Genomic DNA, 12,500 nt, shown 5'->3' with positions numbered 1-12,500 from the left:
ACCACGCGGGATGTTGGAAGAACACAAGACGAATTCGTAAATCACGATATATATATATATATATATATATATATATATATATATATATAGACAAGGTTAATTTGGGAACAGAAATCAGCACAACTAAGCAATTAAGTGAAAATGTGGCTCAGCCAGGAATTGATCCTGGGTCTCCAGATTACCGGTCGGATGTCTTAACCACTCAGCCACTGAACCAACCACACTGGGAACACGTATTACTGTACAACACATACACAATTTTTTTGGCCTATATATTATTTATTTTTTGATTTGCGCCATTTTGTGCTATGTTTCACAGCGGTTTGCCATGTATCCAGGGACTGGCCCAATTTGAGTATACTCTCGCAGATATCCTTTAAACGTAGCTTTGGTCTTTGGTCCACAGGACGAGATCCGGATGCCGGCTCACCATAAAGGAGTTGTTTCTGTGATCTGTTGTCGTCCAGCCGACAAACATGGCCGAGCCAGCGCAGCCGACTTCTTGCTAACATTACATCAATTTCTTCTGCACCAGCTCGTTTTAGTACTTCTTCATTGTTTATGTAGTGGCCCGACTTGATTTTGAGAATAAGTCGCAGATGTCGCTGTTGTATTGTGCGAAGTTGTCTGACTTCATGTCGGTATACTGTCCATGTTTCGCTGTCATGCATTGACACTGATTGTAAACAAGGAGCTTTGTAGAAGCTGTTACTTTAAGGTCGTGCGAGTCAAAAACCCTCTTTCGCAGACGTTTAAATGCACATGATGTTGCCTGGATGCGAGAAACGAGTTCTTCCTTCATGCAACAGTCCGCAGCTATGCCAGCAGCGACTGTTCCGTGTAATCGTCATCATCATTATCATCATCATCATCATCATGATCATCATCATCATGATAATAATAATAATAATATTATTATTATTATTATTATTATTATATATTTTTTTTAAATAATAAAACTTTATTGAAAAGCAATCAGTTAATACAGAAATTATTAAAAACATAAAAATATTCTGTTCCACTTATAAAAAAGAGTTCAACTTCATTATTCATTTACATTAAAAACAAAAATCAATAAAAATAGTAATAATAATAATAATAATAATAATAATAATAATAATAATAATAATAATTGTGTCTCGAAAATCGCTGTCGCAAGCACAGCAACAACGTAGCTCAACAAGGTCGAACCGATAGCCTACTATGGCGTATTGAAATGTTAGTGCTTAGCGAATAGTACTTACCGATAGAGTGATTTGATCATTTTTCTCCTTTGCTGTTAAATACAAGTCCTTGACTTGTCCATTAGGGTCTGCAAATGCCAGGTAAAACAAGTGGGACCCATAATATCTTGTTGTTAGCACAGCTGAAACGAACAACTCATAGTTGGTGATCTTATCGTGCCGTTTTAACAAAACCAACGTTTCGAAGTTTCGTATGAATTTCATGAGTGGCGTATTTTTCAGTAAAACATTCCTGTATATATAATAAAAAAATAAAAATAAAAACTTAGTGCATTGGCATCGATAATTAAACTTCGTTAACTATGGGAATTTGATGTATAAAGCTATCCGGTAAATTCATTCAGTCCTCCCGCAACTATCAGCAGCAGCAGTAGTGATAGTGATAGTGATAGTGATAGAAATAGTGATAGTGATAGTAATAACTGTTGAAAGATTAAAAATTTAAGCCATACTGTTAGGGTCACCAAAGACGCCACTGCAGGTCACCGCTGATGGGTTCTCAGGCGATCGCTGGATCAAACCACCACTAGCGAGGCTCCATAAGCGATAAGAGATATTATTTTTGATGGGATGGTATTTCACATCTATGGGTTGACTTGTCAAGATGTTGTACCAAGGAATCGCTACTAAAGCAGAATCTCCACCACAGCTTGAAACCTGTAAACAAGGGAAAACAGTGAAAAAGGTTTGCCGCTCTACGAACGTGAACTTGGCTATTTGAAGATGAGTTTGAAAACCTAAAGTTAAGGAGTCAAAGAAAACATCTGAACACAAGGTAGAGATATAATGTAGGCAGTACGATTGCTTGCCCAAATAAAATGCAACTTATAATAATATGATTTATAATGTAGAAAATGGTCATTTTCGCAGTTTTGTGACGAGCAGCAACAAATGCCATTTGCCACTAGCCGAGGGAAAGCAACTCTACACTAGATTTCCGAATCTTCGTTCTTCTCCAAGAGGGGCGCGGGCTCCTTTCCCGTAACAGCGGCTGGTAATAGAGCCTAGGAAAATCGCCAATTTTTACACAGACTGATTAATTAGCAATCTGACTGTTTAGTTATGAGGTCTCAAAGAGACAACGACTCAGTGGCTTTAATTTTAAACAATGTTTACAGAGTTGATTGACTTGATTCTCGCGGTTTGGCTTGATATCTACTAAAAGCAAAGAATTCGAAATTAAAGAATTAATTAAGAAATACATTTTAAATTTTCAACTGAGCTTGCAAGCGGGTCCATTGTATTATTAGCATACGGCAACCAGTCGCGATCGCATTTAAAAAATACAGCGACCATTGAATCACGTCCACATGTTCCCGCATAAATAGGACATTTGCACGATGACGCCACTTTTACTACAATTGCCAGAATCCTTCAGGTTTTCCTTGTCTCGTGCTAATAATGGGGTATTGTTATTTTTACCCACTGGGAATACAAAATTTAAATAAGACTAGTCGCTCTATAAGCGTACACTGGGTTTCCTGAGGTACGTGTTACTCAAAAACAGAAGGGACTGAGTTGGGTGGTATTGAACTGCTACATCCCAACCCATTTTTTTCAAGTCAGGAGTCACCCAGAAATCGTGCTAGCAGAGTCCCTTTGGCTCACACGTTCATACGACGAAACAGATCTTTTTCTGATGTAAAAAGCCTGGCTACCAGCCTAATAATCATTTGTCAGAAAGAAAAAAATCCTGTCATCTTGAGAAAAAAATAGTCGTGGGTTCAATTCCCACCCTAGTCAGAGTTTTTCTCTGTCCTTGTGTGAGCCCATTTCCATCAGTAGGGCTAACGCTCACATGGTTCATATGGGATAGAAATCTAGCACTTCACATTGCACTCTATTCAGTTAACTCTGTTTAAAATATAAGTGCTACACGGCCAACGTTTGTATAAACGTAACGTTTCCTTGTACTTGTACATGTTAATTGCCGTGACTTTAACATCTTCAGTTCCCACGGCCTGCTCCCGTCTGATCTTGTAGCTCAGTCGGTAGAGCGGCGGAGATCTAACCCGGAGGTCGTGAGTTCAATTCCCACCCTAGTCAGAGTTTTTCTCTGTACTTGTGTGGGCCATTTCCACCAATAGGGCTAACGCTCACATGGTTCATATGGGATAGAAATCTAGCACTTCCCATTACATTCTATTCAGTTAACTCTGTTTAGTATCTGGATGGTTGACCTAAAATATATACCACTTTGTAACAGAAGCATAGCACCGAAAACTCTATTTTAACACTAAAAAATGCAAAGTAAGTAAGGTACAGATATTGTTAGCTTGCTTTAAGCAAAACAAATATTGATGCAAAAGTAAATAAATATTGATACGCAGTTTTTAGGAAGAGCAGAAGGAAGTTTTCAGAACTGTCGATCGAGAATAAAATATTTTGCCAACAGCAACAAAATTTACTTCATGAAACTGAACAACATTAATTCTGAACCACGAATATAAAAAGTTACCATCAGCGAAAAACATTTTAAAAGATTTTTGCTACGTTTAATTTTCTTATTGTACTTTTGGCTGCACAAGTAAATCTCAAAATCGAAAGTGACATCGAATTCAGCGGCCGCCGTGATCAAGTTACCGCGGCGTGTTTACTCGCAAAATAATTAAGCATCTGTGTCAAATGATGGCAAGACATCGGGTTCTTGTTTTTGTTAGTTTTCTTTTTCTTTCAAATGTTATAAAGTTTGACAAGAAATGTGCGAATTTAACGCAAAGATCACAATCGCCCAACCCTTGAGGTTGACCATTGTTTCTGCAAAGTCAACAATTTACTCTCCAAGGCGATGTTATTTATCACCAGGTAATTCCATCGTTTTTGGAAATAGCAGCTACTTTAATTTATTATTCATCAGCGTCACAATTTTTGGCTGATTTTGGGGCTCATTTTGTTGAAACTCAAGCGCGCTTCCAACAGACCTGTTTATTTTCGTGAACCCTTCTTATTTCAATTGCGTGCGTGCAAACAAGACACACAATCCGTGCCACAAAGCGTATGCAATTAAATACATTTCTGACAGTTCACATCAAACCCTTTTGGAAAGAACCTTGACCGTAAATAATGAAGCGCAAAAGAGACAACAAGCTTTCATTCGAATAATTCTTCACTGTCACATTTCCATTTTTTTTTTTTTACCTTTGCAGAGTTGAGTACAAAATAAATGTAACTTGCCAGACAACTTAGATGCGACTTCAATTAACACTGTGATGCATTATTTTAAGGCGTTCGATTCCTTCAATGTTTGTTAAATCCATGAAAGAATTGTCATTTGATTTCAGTGTGGTATATAATACCAAGTTAGTAAAATATTAGGAACAAAGCTCACTTGATATCTATCGGCAAAAAATGAAATTGTTGTCGAAGACCATTACTCGTCTCTTAAAGATTCCAGATATTTATTTTTCACCGCCTGTCTTGTTTATCGAATTGACGTTCCATTCTTGGGCTCCATATAAGGGTATATTTTGTTTAAAGATGCACTAAAACGCCATTCGCGTTACAATGACTTTCGACGCTATTGCAGGTTAATAATTAAATGTTCTCCTGTGTGCACCAGAGAAATCTACGCATTACCCCAGCCCCCTCAAACCTAACAAATACACACAGGTCTATGCACAAAGACACCACTTAGCAGGGGAGTGTCAGGCAAGACTTTTCATGACATGGAAAATACAAAAGAAAAAAAAACAAACGCATTTTCTAACTGGATTGCCTATGGCAAGCCAGTAAAACGAAAAACAACTGAAGAGACTTCTGGTAGTTGTAGTCAAATGACGCCATTGTGAAAGTTGCTTGTTGCATTAATTGCAGTAGCCGGTAGGGAAAGCCGAAACATTAACTTCAAATTAACTTCAATCTCCAATCCACGCCTGAACGCCGGATGGAAAATAATAGGTCTAAAGCACCGCACCAAACGAGAATAACTTAACGATTAAGTAAGCGGTGGCAAGTTTTAGTCAGTTTATGATCCACAGTTACCTGATTTTTTAGCTTGGGTGTGATAACCACCTTAATTTTTGAATTATCATCCAATTTCACGTCATTTTCGACATCGACGAATTCCTGAAAGGCGGACTCGTACTTCTGAAATGTGACATTTGCCACTGCGATGTCTTCCGTCAAGACGTCCGAGAATAAACGGAGAAAATCATAACGAAGACTGCTGACTTTATCATCTTCGGAGAAACTTAAGGTGCGTTTGTTTTCGCAAAAGGTCACGTGAACCTTCTTGGAATCCATGCTGCTGAGGGTTCCACGAAAATGCCGGACGCCATACGGAGCTGTAAAATAGAATAGATTGTTTTAATTTCCTCATAGCAGAGGCAAAACAACTTTATAACTTCAATAGTAAATATTAAAAATAAAACTTTTCAGAAACACATTTTGTTTCACAAAGTCCTTCCCCAGGGTCTCTCTTCTTCCCTCTCTCGCTCTAAGGGAATGGAAAAAGAGAGACTCTGGGAACGAGGTTGATCATCTCAAAGTTGAGGCAGCCATATTTCTAAACAAAAATTTAAATTCGGTGGTTATTCATAGATAATAAATTAATTTGATAAAATAGGTCACCTTACACTCGCTTCGAAATCGAATCTGAGGCCACTTTGGAAATATTTTACATGTACTAGATACTGACTTCCTTACCATTTTTGACGCCCTTAGGCATAAATCCTCGAAGAAAACTCCCAAACATGAAGGAATCCTCTGCTGGAAAGAGCGAAAAGACAGAAAACCAGCCAAGTTATAATCAGACACGTACTGTGGCCTAGATCCACAATTCCAGATATCCACGATCCAAATCACTTTTCGATTTTTCAACTGGTCTACTCTTCCGCTCGACAATTTTGGAAGCGACCAACATATTCATGTAGTTATCCGGCAGAAGGATGACAGTGAATTAGGTGATTGATGGAAAAGACGAACTGAAGACTCACCAAAGCTGTTGTAATACACTGCCGAAGAAGCCTTAGAATGCCAGGCGTTGTTTTTTTACGGCTGAACGATAAACGTGTAAAGGCTGTGCATTTACTAATAATTTTACACTGTATACAAAACCGTCAGGGAAGAAAGGGGAGAAAGTGTTGTTGGCTTGCGGATTAACTCCAGTAAGATAACAAGAAGACCTTTTAGGCTCGGGTTTAACTAATTGACGTCCCTTTACGCTCGATGGTTTTAGATTTCTTTAACTCCAGTTGTCCTTTTCATTATGATAACTTATTTGTCTATTCCACAGGGGGACGCAAACGACAATCTTCGGTGAAATATGTGTTCGAGAGAGTCAAACTGTTCTAAGAATTTCGGTTCTATGTTGCCAAACAGCTACAGACTTCTTACTAAAACATCACCTAAAAGATTCGCAATGCAGGAAAAGTGGTCCCTAACGTTTTCTGAAGGGTATTTTTGCAATGTTGGCACTTAAAAAGGTCACCTAGCAGTTTCGGATGAGCAAATGGTTCGGTGGAAGTTCTTAGAAGTTAACGTTCAGTTAGTAATTTCTGAAATGAAGATACATCATTCCCTAAAATTTTCGGACACATCAAATCTCAGCTAAGATATGCGAACAGATCGAGATTCTTTTAGGTGATAAAAAATCTCTTTAGACATTCTTTATACATTACAAGGAGCCTAGAAACGTCTCTCAAAGGCTTTTGGCTTAATTTTGATTCAATGGCAAAAACCTACTGAAAGGGACTTGATCACAGATAACGAATGAATTCCATGAAAGTTGTCGGGCTTTGAGTGCCTATCAAAGCAACGCCATGGCCAATGAACTTTATCGTTATTTCAGGTTATAACGAATGCAGCTTACCTTGAAATGATTTGAGGGTGTGCTGCTTAGATGCACGGGTAAAATTCCGCAGAGTTGACTCAGTGACTTGACACTGTACCCAGCAAAAGCTTCTCCTTAGCGGAAAATGCAGATCCAGTCCTTGATATAATCACCGGACTTCGTGACTAATTTATTGGCATATTTTAGCTGAAGCTCTTAACTCGTAAACCAATTTTGAAACAGGAAAACAAAACAAGTCACTCACCGTTCTTAAAATTTGCATGCAAGCAATGGATTACCATTGTATCTGAAACATCAAAGGCGATGTTAAATTGTTTATGGTTGAATACAGGTGGTACTATTCCGGAATAGGAATACACAAATATTTTTTAAGGCATTCCGTTCTCGATCTTAATCCAATAAAAATTTCCAGCAATTTGTTTTAATTGTATATTCGACTTGAACGGTCTCCAGAGTACTCTGCGTTGACTTTCCCGTCAGATATATATATTAAGGCTAAATTTCAAGAGCTTTCTTTATTCTCATCTGAGCTACTAATTAGCCCTAGTAATAAAAATGGGCCAGCACAAAGAAAGCGAAAAATATGCACTTTGACCCTAAGGAAACTTGAGCTATATAATAATTTTATTTCCACCCGAGGGCTACTCTGTTTACCTGATATCCGTCCTTTTGAAAAGCCGTAATCCACCCATCCGGAAACTCATAGACCGAAATGGACCTTCTGAGCGCTAGCTTTCACGGGTAGTGTCACGTGACTTTTCATTTGAAAAAACCTCGAAAATTCGGACATTCGAGCAGATCGGACATATAACACATAGTGAGATGGCGTGGCGAGCAGATATGAAACTGTTAGTTTCTTTTTACGTTGGACTTGGAAATGAGTGATGCAACAAAGACACTAGTCACTTCGATGGTTAGCATTTGGTGTGGGCCGGGGTAGAACTTTGAACCAATGACTGAGAGAAGTAATGCAAAACCAATGCAATTCTCTAATTACTTTCGACACTCTATTGAAAACTGCTCAAAAAAGTACTTATACGTATACTAATACTGTACTCATACTAATAACAGAAGAAGAACGCGACTGAGCCTCAAACCATGTCAACTTCAGTTAAAACCATTCGAAAATAGACGCAGGCCTTGCACAGGAAGAAACATTATAATAGCAAAGAACAAAACAGAAAAAGCAACTTTAAAATGTTTCGGAAATGACGAAAGACATGTACAGGAAGAAGTGTTATAATCAGTTAATCATAGAACAGAACAATACTTTTAGAAAAAAAAGTAAATATTTGGGAAATGACGACAGCCTTGTACAGGAAGGAGCAGCATTGTAATCAGTCAACCTGAAGAACGTGACAAATTTAGCACCACCTTAAATTAAAACTTTTCGGAAATGGCAAAGGCTTGTACAGGAAGGAACATCACTGTAATCAGTCAGGCAAAGAACGTAAGATTATTCAGCAACATGCATCAACAACCTAATGATTTGTTTCCGCGTTTAGGATCCTCTATCCCTACTATTTTGACAGAGCCATCTCTACTCATCACTAAGCCACGATGACATTGACTTGGAATCGCTATACTAAATTTCCACTCAAGACTTTGGCATTGGTTCAATGTAATGGGCATAATCAAAATGCTGAAATCCGTTATCGAAACTTGTTTGTTATAGCGGAAGTGTGTCAATACTAGATTTCCTCCATAAAACATCGCTTGACTGACGAACATCAACGGGAATGGAATCGTGCTCGTTTATCGTTTTTAGAAAAAAAATTCGTGCTTGAAACTTAGGTGCCTTCTTTTCATTGCTTTCACGTGTAGTGTCACGTGACTTTTCGTGTAAACAAACCTCGAAAGTTCGGAATTTCGAGTATATCGGACATACAACACACAGTGAGATGGTGTGGCGAGCGGATATGAAATGTTAATTTCTTTTTGCGTTGGACTTAGAAATGATGCAACGGAGACGCCTATTTCCCTTTCGTAAACGGTCGTTGCCATTCGAAACGGTCATTGCCATTTCTCAGAACGGTCGTTGCCATTTGAAACGGTCGAGACACTTCACTTCAAAGAAAATTAAAAGAAACAAACTAAGAAAAAATATTAACGACAATTAAGACAAAAAAGGAAAAAAAAAACATTTATAAAAGAAACACTGGAGGAAAAAAAGAGTCCGAAAATTTCAAGACTCGAACTCGGGTTCTTAGCCCTCACCCTAAACAGAGCTTTAACCCGAACCCTAACTCATATGACCAGCGACACACAACTCCCAGTAACCGCAACCTTTTGAGTTCTTAGACCTAATGAGTGTAATTCAGAGCTAAAAAATGGCATCGACCGTTTCAAATGGCAACGACCGTTCTGAGAAATGGCAACGACCGTTTACGAAAGGGAAATAAGCTTGGGGGTCATTTGTTTTCCTGGTTTCACGATTATCTGTCAGACCGAACACAAAGAGTCATTATTGGAGGTCATTCATAAGAATGGATGAAGGTGCCCTCTGGTGTCCCTCAAGGGAGTATATTAGGGCCACTTCTTTTCCTGCTGTATATAAATGACTTTCCCCTATATGTAAGCTGTAGTACGGAGCTTTTTGTTGATCACAGTGTACTTTATCGTAACATCACATCTGTAGATGATTGTGTTGAGTTTCAGGGTGACCTTTTGTCTGTTGCCTCCTGGTGTGACTTGTGGAAGGTCACGCTGAATCCCGAAACGTGTAAGGCCCTACATGTTACGAAGTCTCAATGTCCTTTAGTTCATCAGTATGTGATAAATGAGAATAGTCTGTCGGCTGTAGATAAACATAAGCACCTGGGTATTTGGGTTGAATCTTCTTTAAGGTGGGACGCTCATATCAATTACATTGTTGGTAAGGCAAATCGAGTGTTGCGTCTAATAAGGAGAACATTTGGGCCCAAAGATCCTGTGGCAATTAAAACAGCTTTTATTGCTTTAGTTCGTCCTATTTTGGAATATGCCTGCCCAGTGTGGAACCCTTGTTTGGTAAAACACATACACAGTATTGAATCCATCCAGCGTCGTGCTACTCGATTGATATGCGGATCTGATAAACCTTACTCTGAAAGGCTCACTGAACTAAACTGGTCATCATTGGAGCTTAGAAGGAAATACCTCTGCTTGCGTCAGCTTTACAAGATAATTCATGGCTATTCTGATATTGACTGTTCGGCATATGTGGATCTGACTGGCCCAACAAGAACTAGAAGTAACCATGACTTTAAAAGGAGCGAGGACAAACTATTTTAAATTTTCATTTTTTTAACCGTTACGTTAATGACTGGAACTCTTTACCTAACTCAGTTATGTCTGCTACTTAATAAGATAAGTTTTCGTACACATTGTGAAATTATATATTAGATATACTATTCTTAATTGTTATAACTTTTATTTTTGGAGGGCAGTTTTTTATATGGAAATTCAGTTTCTCCCTATTGCTTTCCTTTACCTATTGTACTTTTGCATATATATATATATATATAGTAAGTTAAAAAAGAAGCGAGGACGGACAACTTCTGACGTAAAAAAAAGTTTAAAAATTAAAAATTTAATAAAAGGTTTCGGTCAAAGACCTTCTTCAGTTATGACAGCGTTTGAATAAAAACGAAACTTAAATAAGATTTAGGCGCTAACAATTACATAATTACAAGTGACAGCTGTCAAAAAAATATAAGATTGCAAAAAAGAAGAACAAAAATTGGTGCTAATTTGTAGACGACAAAAAAGCTAAATTAAGGAAGGAAAAAAAATTTAAAAAACCCTAGAGGGGCCCTTAAACAAAGTAAATCATAATGAGCTTCCCGGTCAGGGCCTTTGAGTTCATCTAAAACCTAAAGGCCTGACGAAATGGTTATTACTTGGTGTTACGGTGCACGAATTTATGCTAATTAGTATATGCCAATGTCTATGTCATATAATGATAGTATCATGGAGTCATGGTTTCATAGGTTATGCCAATGTCTATATCATATAATGATAGTACCATGGAGTCATGGTTTCAATGCTTTCGTGGTATCGATGGTTTCATGGTTTCTTAGGTTTCGTGGTGTCAATGGTTTCATGGTTTCTTAGGTTTTGCGGAGTCAGTGGTTTCATGGTTTAATAGGTTTGGTGGTGTCAATGGTTTCGTGGTGTCAATGGAGTCATGGTTTCATAGGTTTCGTGGTGTCAATGGTTTCATGGTTTCATAGGGTTCGTGGTGTCAATACATGGTTTCATGGTTTCATAGGTCTCACGGTGTCAGTGGTTTCATGGTTTCATAGGTTTCTTGGTGTCAAGAGTTTCATAGTTTCATAGGTTTCTTGGTGTCAAGGGTTTCATAAATTCATAGCGGAGCTCCGCGCGCGCCGAAGGCGCTCGCGCGCGGAGCACCACAGTTAAGAAAATATGGTAACCAATCGATGTGAGAAAATTTGGTTTTATAGCCATGACGTCATCAACGTCCGTACGTACAACGTACGTCCGTACGTACAACGTACGTCCGTACGTCCGTCCACCCCTTCATGTATGCCAATGTTTAAAATAGTTTATTACTTATTAGGCGCAAATTAACATCTGAATATGATCAAATGCGCCTTACAACTAAAACTACTCCTAATAATTACAATAAAATATAATTAAGAATACTTGAAATTAATAACTTTAAAAGTAGTCAATCTAACAATAACAGGCAAAAGCCTTCCTAAATAAATAAGTCTTTATAGTTCGTTTAAAAACCAAAAAGGCATCGATGTCTCTAACACTCGCAGGCAGGCTGTTCCACAATACAGGGGCAGCTGTTTGGAATGATCTGTCTCCCAGAGTTTTCTTTGTTTTCTTTATGGGCAACTGTAATAGTAGTTCTTTAGAAGAACGAAGCTGGTACTTACATTTATCCTTTAATCGAACCAGATTACAGATATAGGACGGCGCCAGTTGATAAATTGCTTTAAACGTCAAAACTAATATTTTGAACTCGATACGGTAAGTAACGGGTAGCCAGTGCAAAGAAAATAAGACGGGTGTAATATGATTAAACCTCGGAGTTGAACATACGAGCCGGGCAGCACTATTTTGGATGCGTTGTAACTTACTTATGTGTATCGCGGGAACTTTATAAAGAAGACTATTACAATAGTCTAAGCGGCCAATAACAATGGAGTGAACAAGCGTATGTGCGGCATCGATGGTGAGGTACTTTCTGATCCGCCTTATATTGTAAATATGAAAAGACGCAGCTTTACATATCTTATTAATGTGTGGAATCATACTCAGGTTCTGGTCAAACCATGATCCTAAGTTCCTAGCTGAAGTTACGGGAACTATACTGCTCTCACCAACGGTAAGACCATCAATGTTCACTTTAGTCAGTTGCTTTCTGGTGCCTATAATCATGAACTCCGTCTTACTATCATTCATGCGTAGTTTGTCCTTGATCATCCACGATCGTATAGCCTGTATGC

At 38.3% G+C, this 12,500-nt stretch overlaps 1 protein-coding gene across 2 annotated transcripts in view; it reads right to left on the bottom strand.

The window, feature by feature from the left end:
- LOC137971986 (uncharacterized) overlaps positions 1-7,213 on the bottom strand; it is a 9,638-nt gene extending 2,425 nt beyond the window's left edge. Inside the window, exons 1-5 of one of the 2 annotated variants that reach the window (XM_068818770.1) lie at positions 7,054-7,213; positions 5,889-5,951; positions 5,226-5,527; positions 1,697-1,901; positions 1,245-1,366 (exon numbers count right to left, since the gene is read on the bottom strand). In XM_068818770.1, the coding sequence (XP_068674871.1) occupies positions 1,245-1,366; positions 1,697-1,901; positions 5,226-5,527; positions 5,889-5,937 (678 nt within the window). In that variant the 5' untranslated portion in view covers positions 5,938-5,951; positions 7,054-7,213. The remainder of the gene's footprint in view (positions 1-1,244; positions 1,367-1,696; positions 1,902-5,225; positions 5,528-5,888; positions 5,952-7,053) is intronic. The other variant, XM_068818769.1, reaches the window with a different exon arrangement.
- Positions 7,214-12,500: the final 5,287 nt, after the last annotated feature.

The sequence above is a fragment of the Montipora foliosa genome, chromosome 9, assembly GCF_036669935.1.
Source record: "Montipora foliosa isolate CH-2021 chromosome 9, ASM3666993v2, whole genome shotgun sequence".
In the NCBI taxonomy this organism is placed as follows: domain Eukaryota; kingdom Metazoa; phylum Cnidaria; class Anthozoa; order Scleractinia; family Acroporidae; genus Montipora; species Montipora foliosa.
The sequence above is the reverse complement of the archived record's forward strand: the minus strand, read 5'-3'. Positions and strand labels throughout refer to the sequence as shown.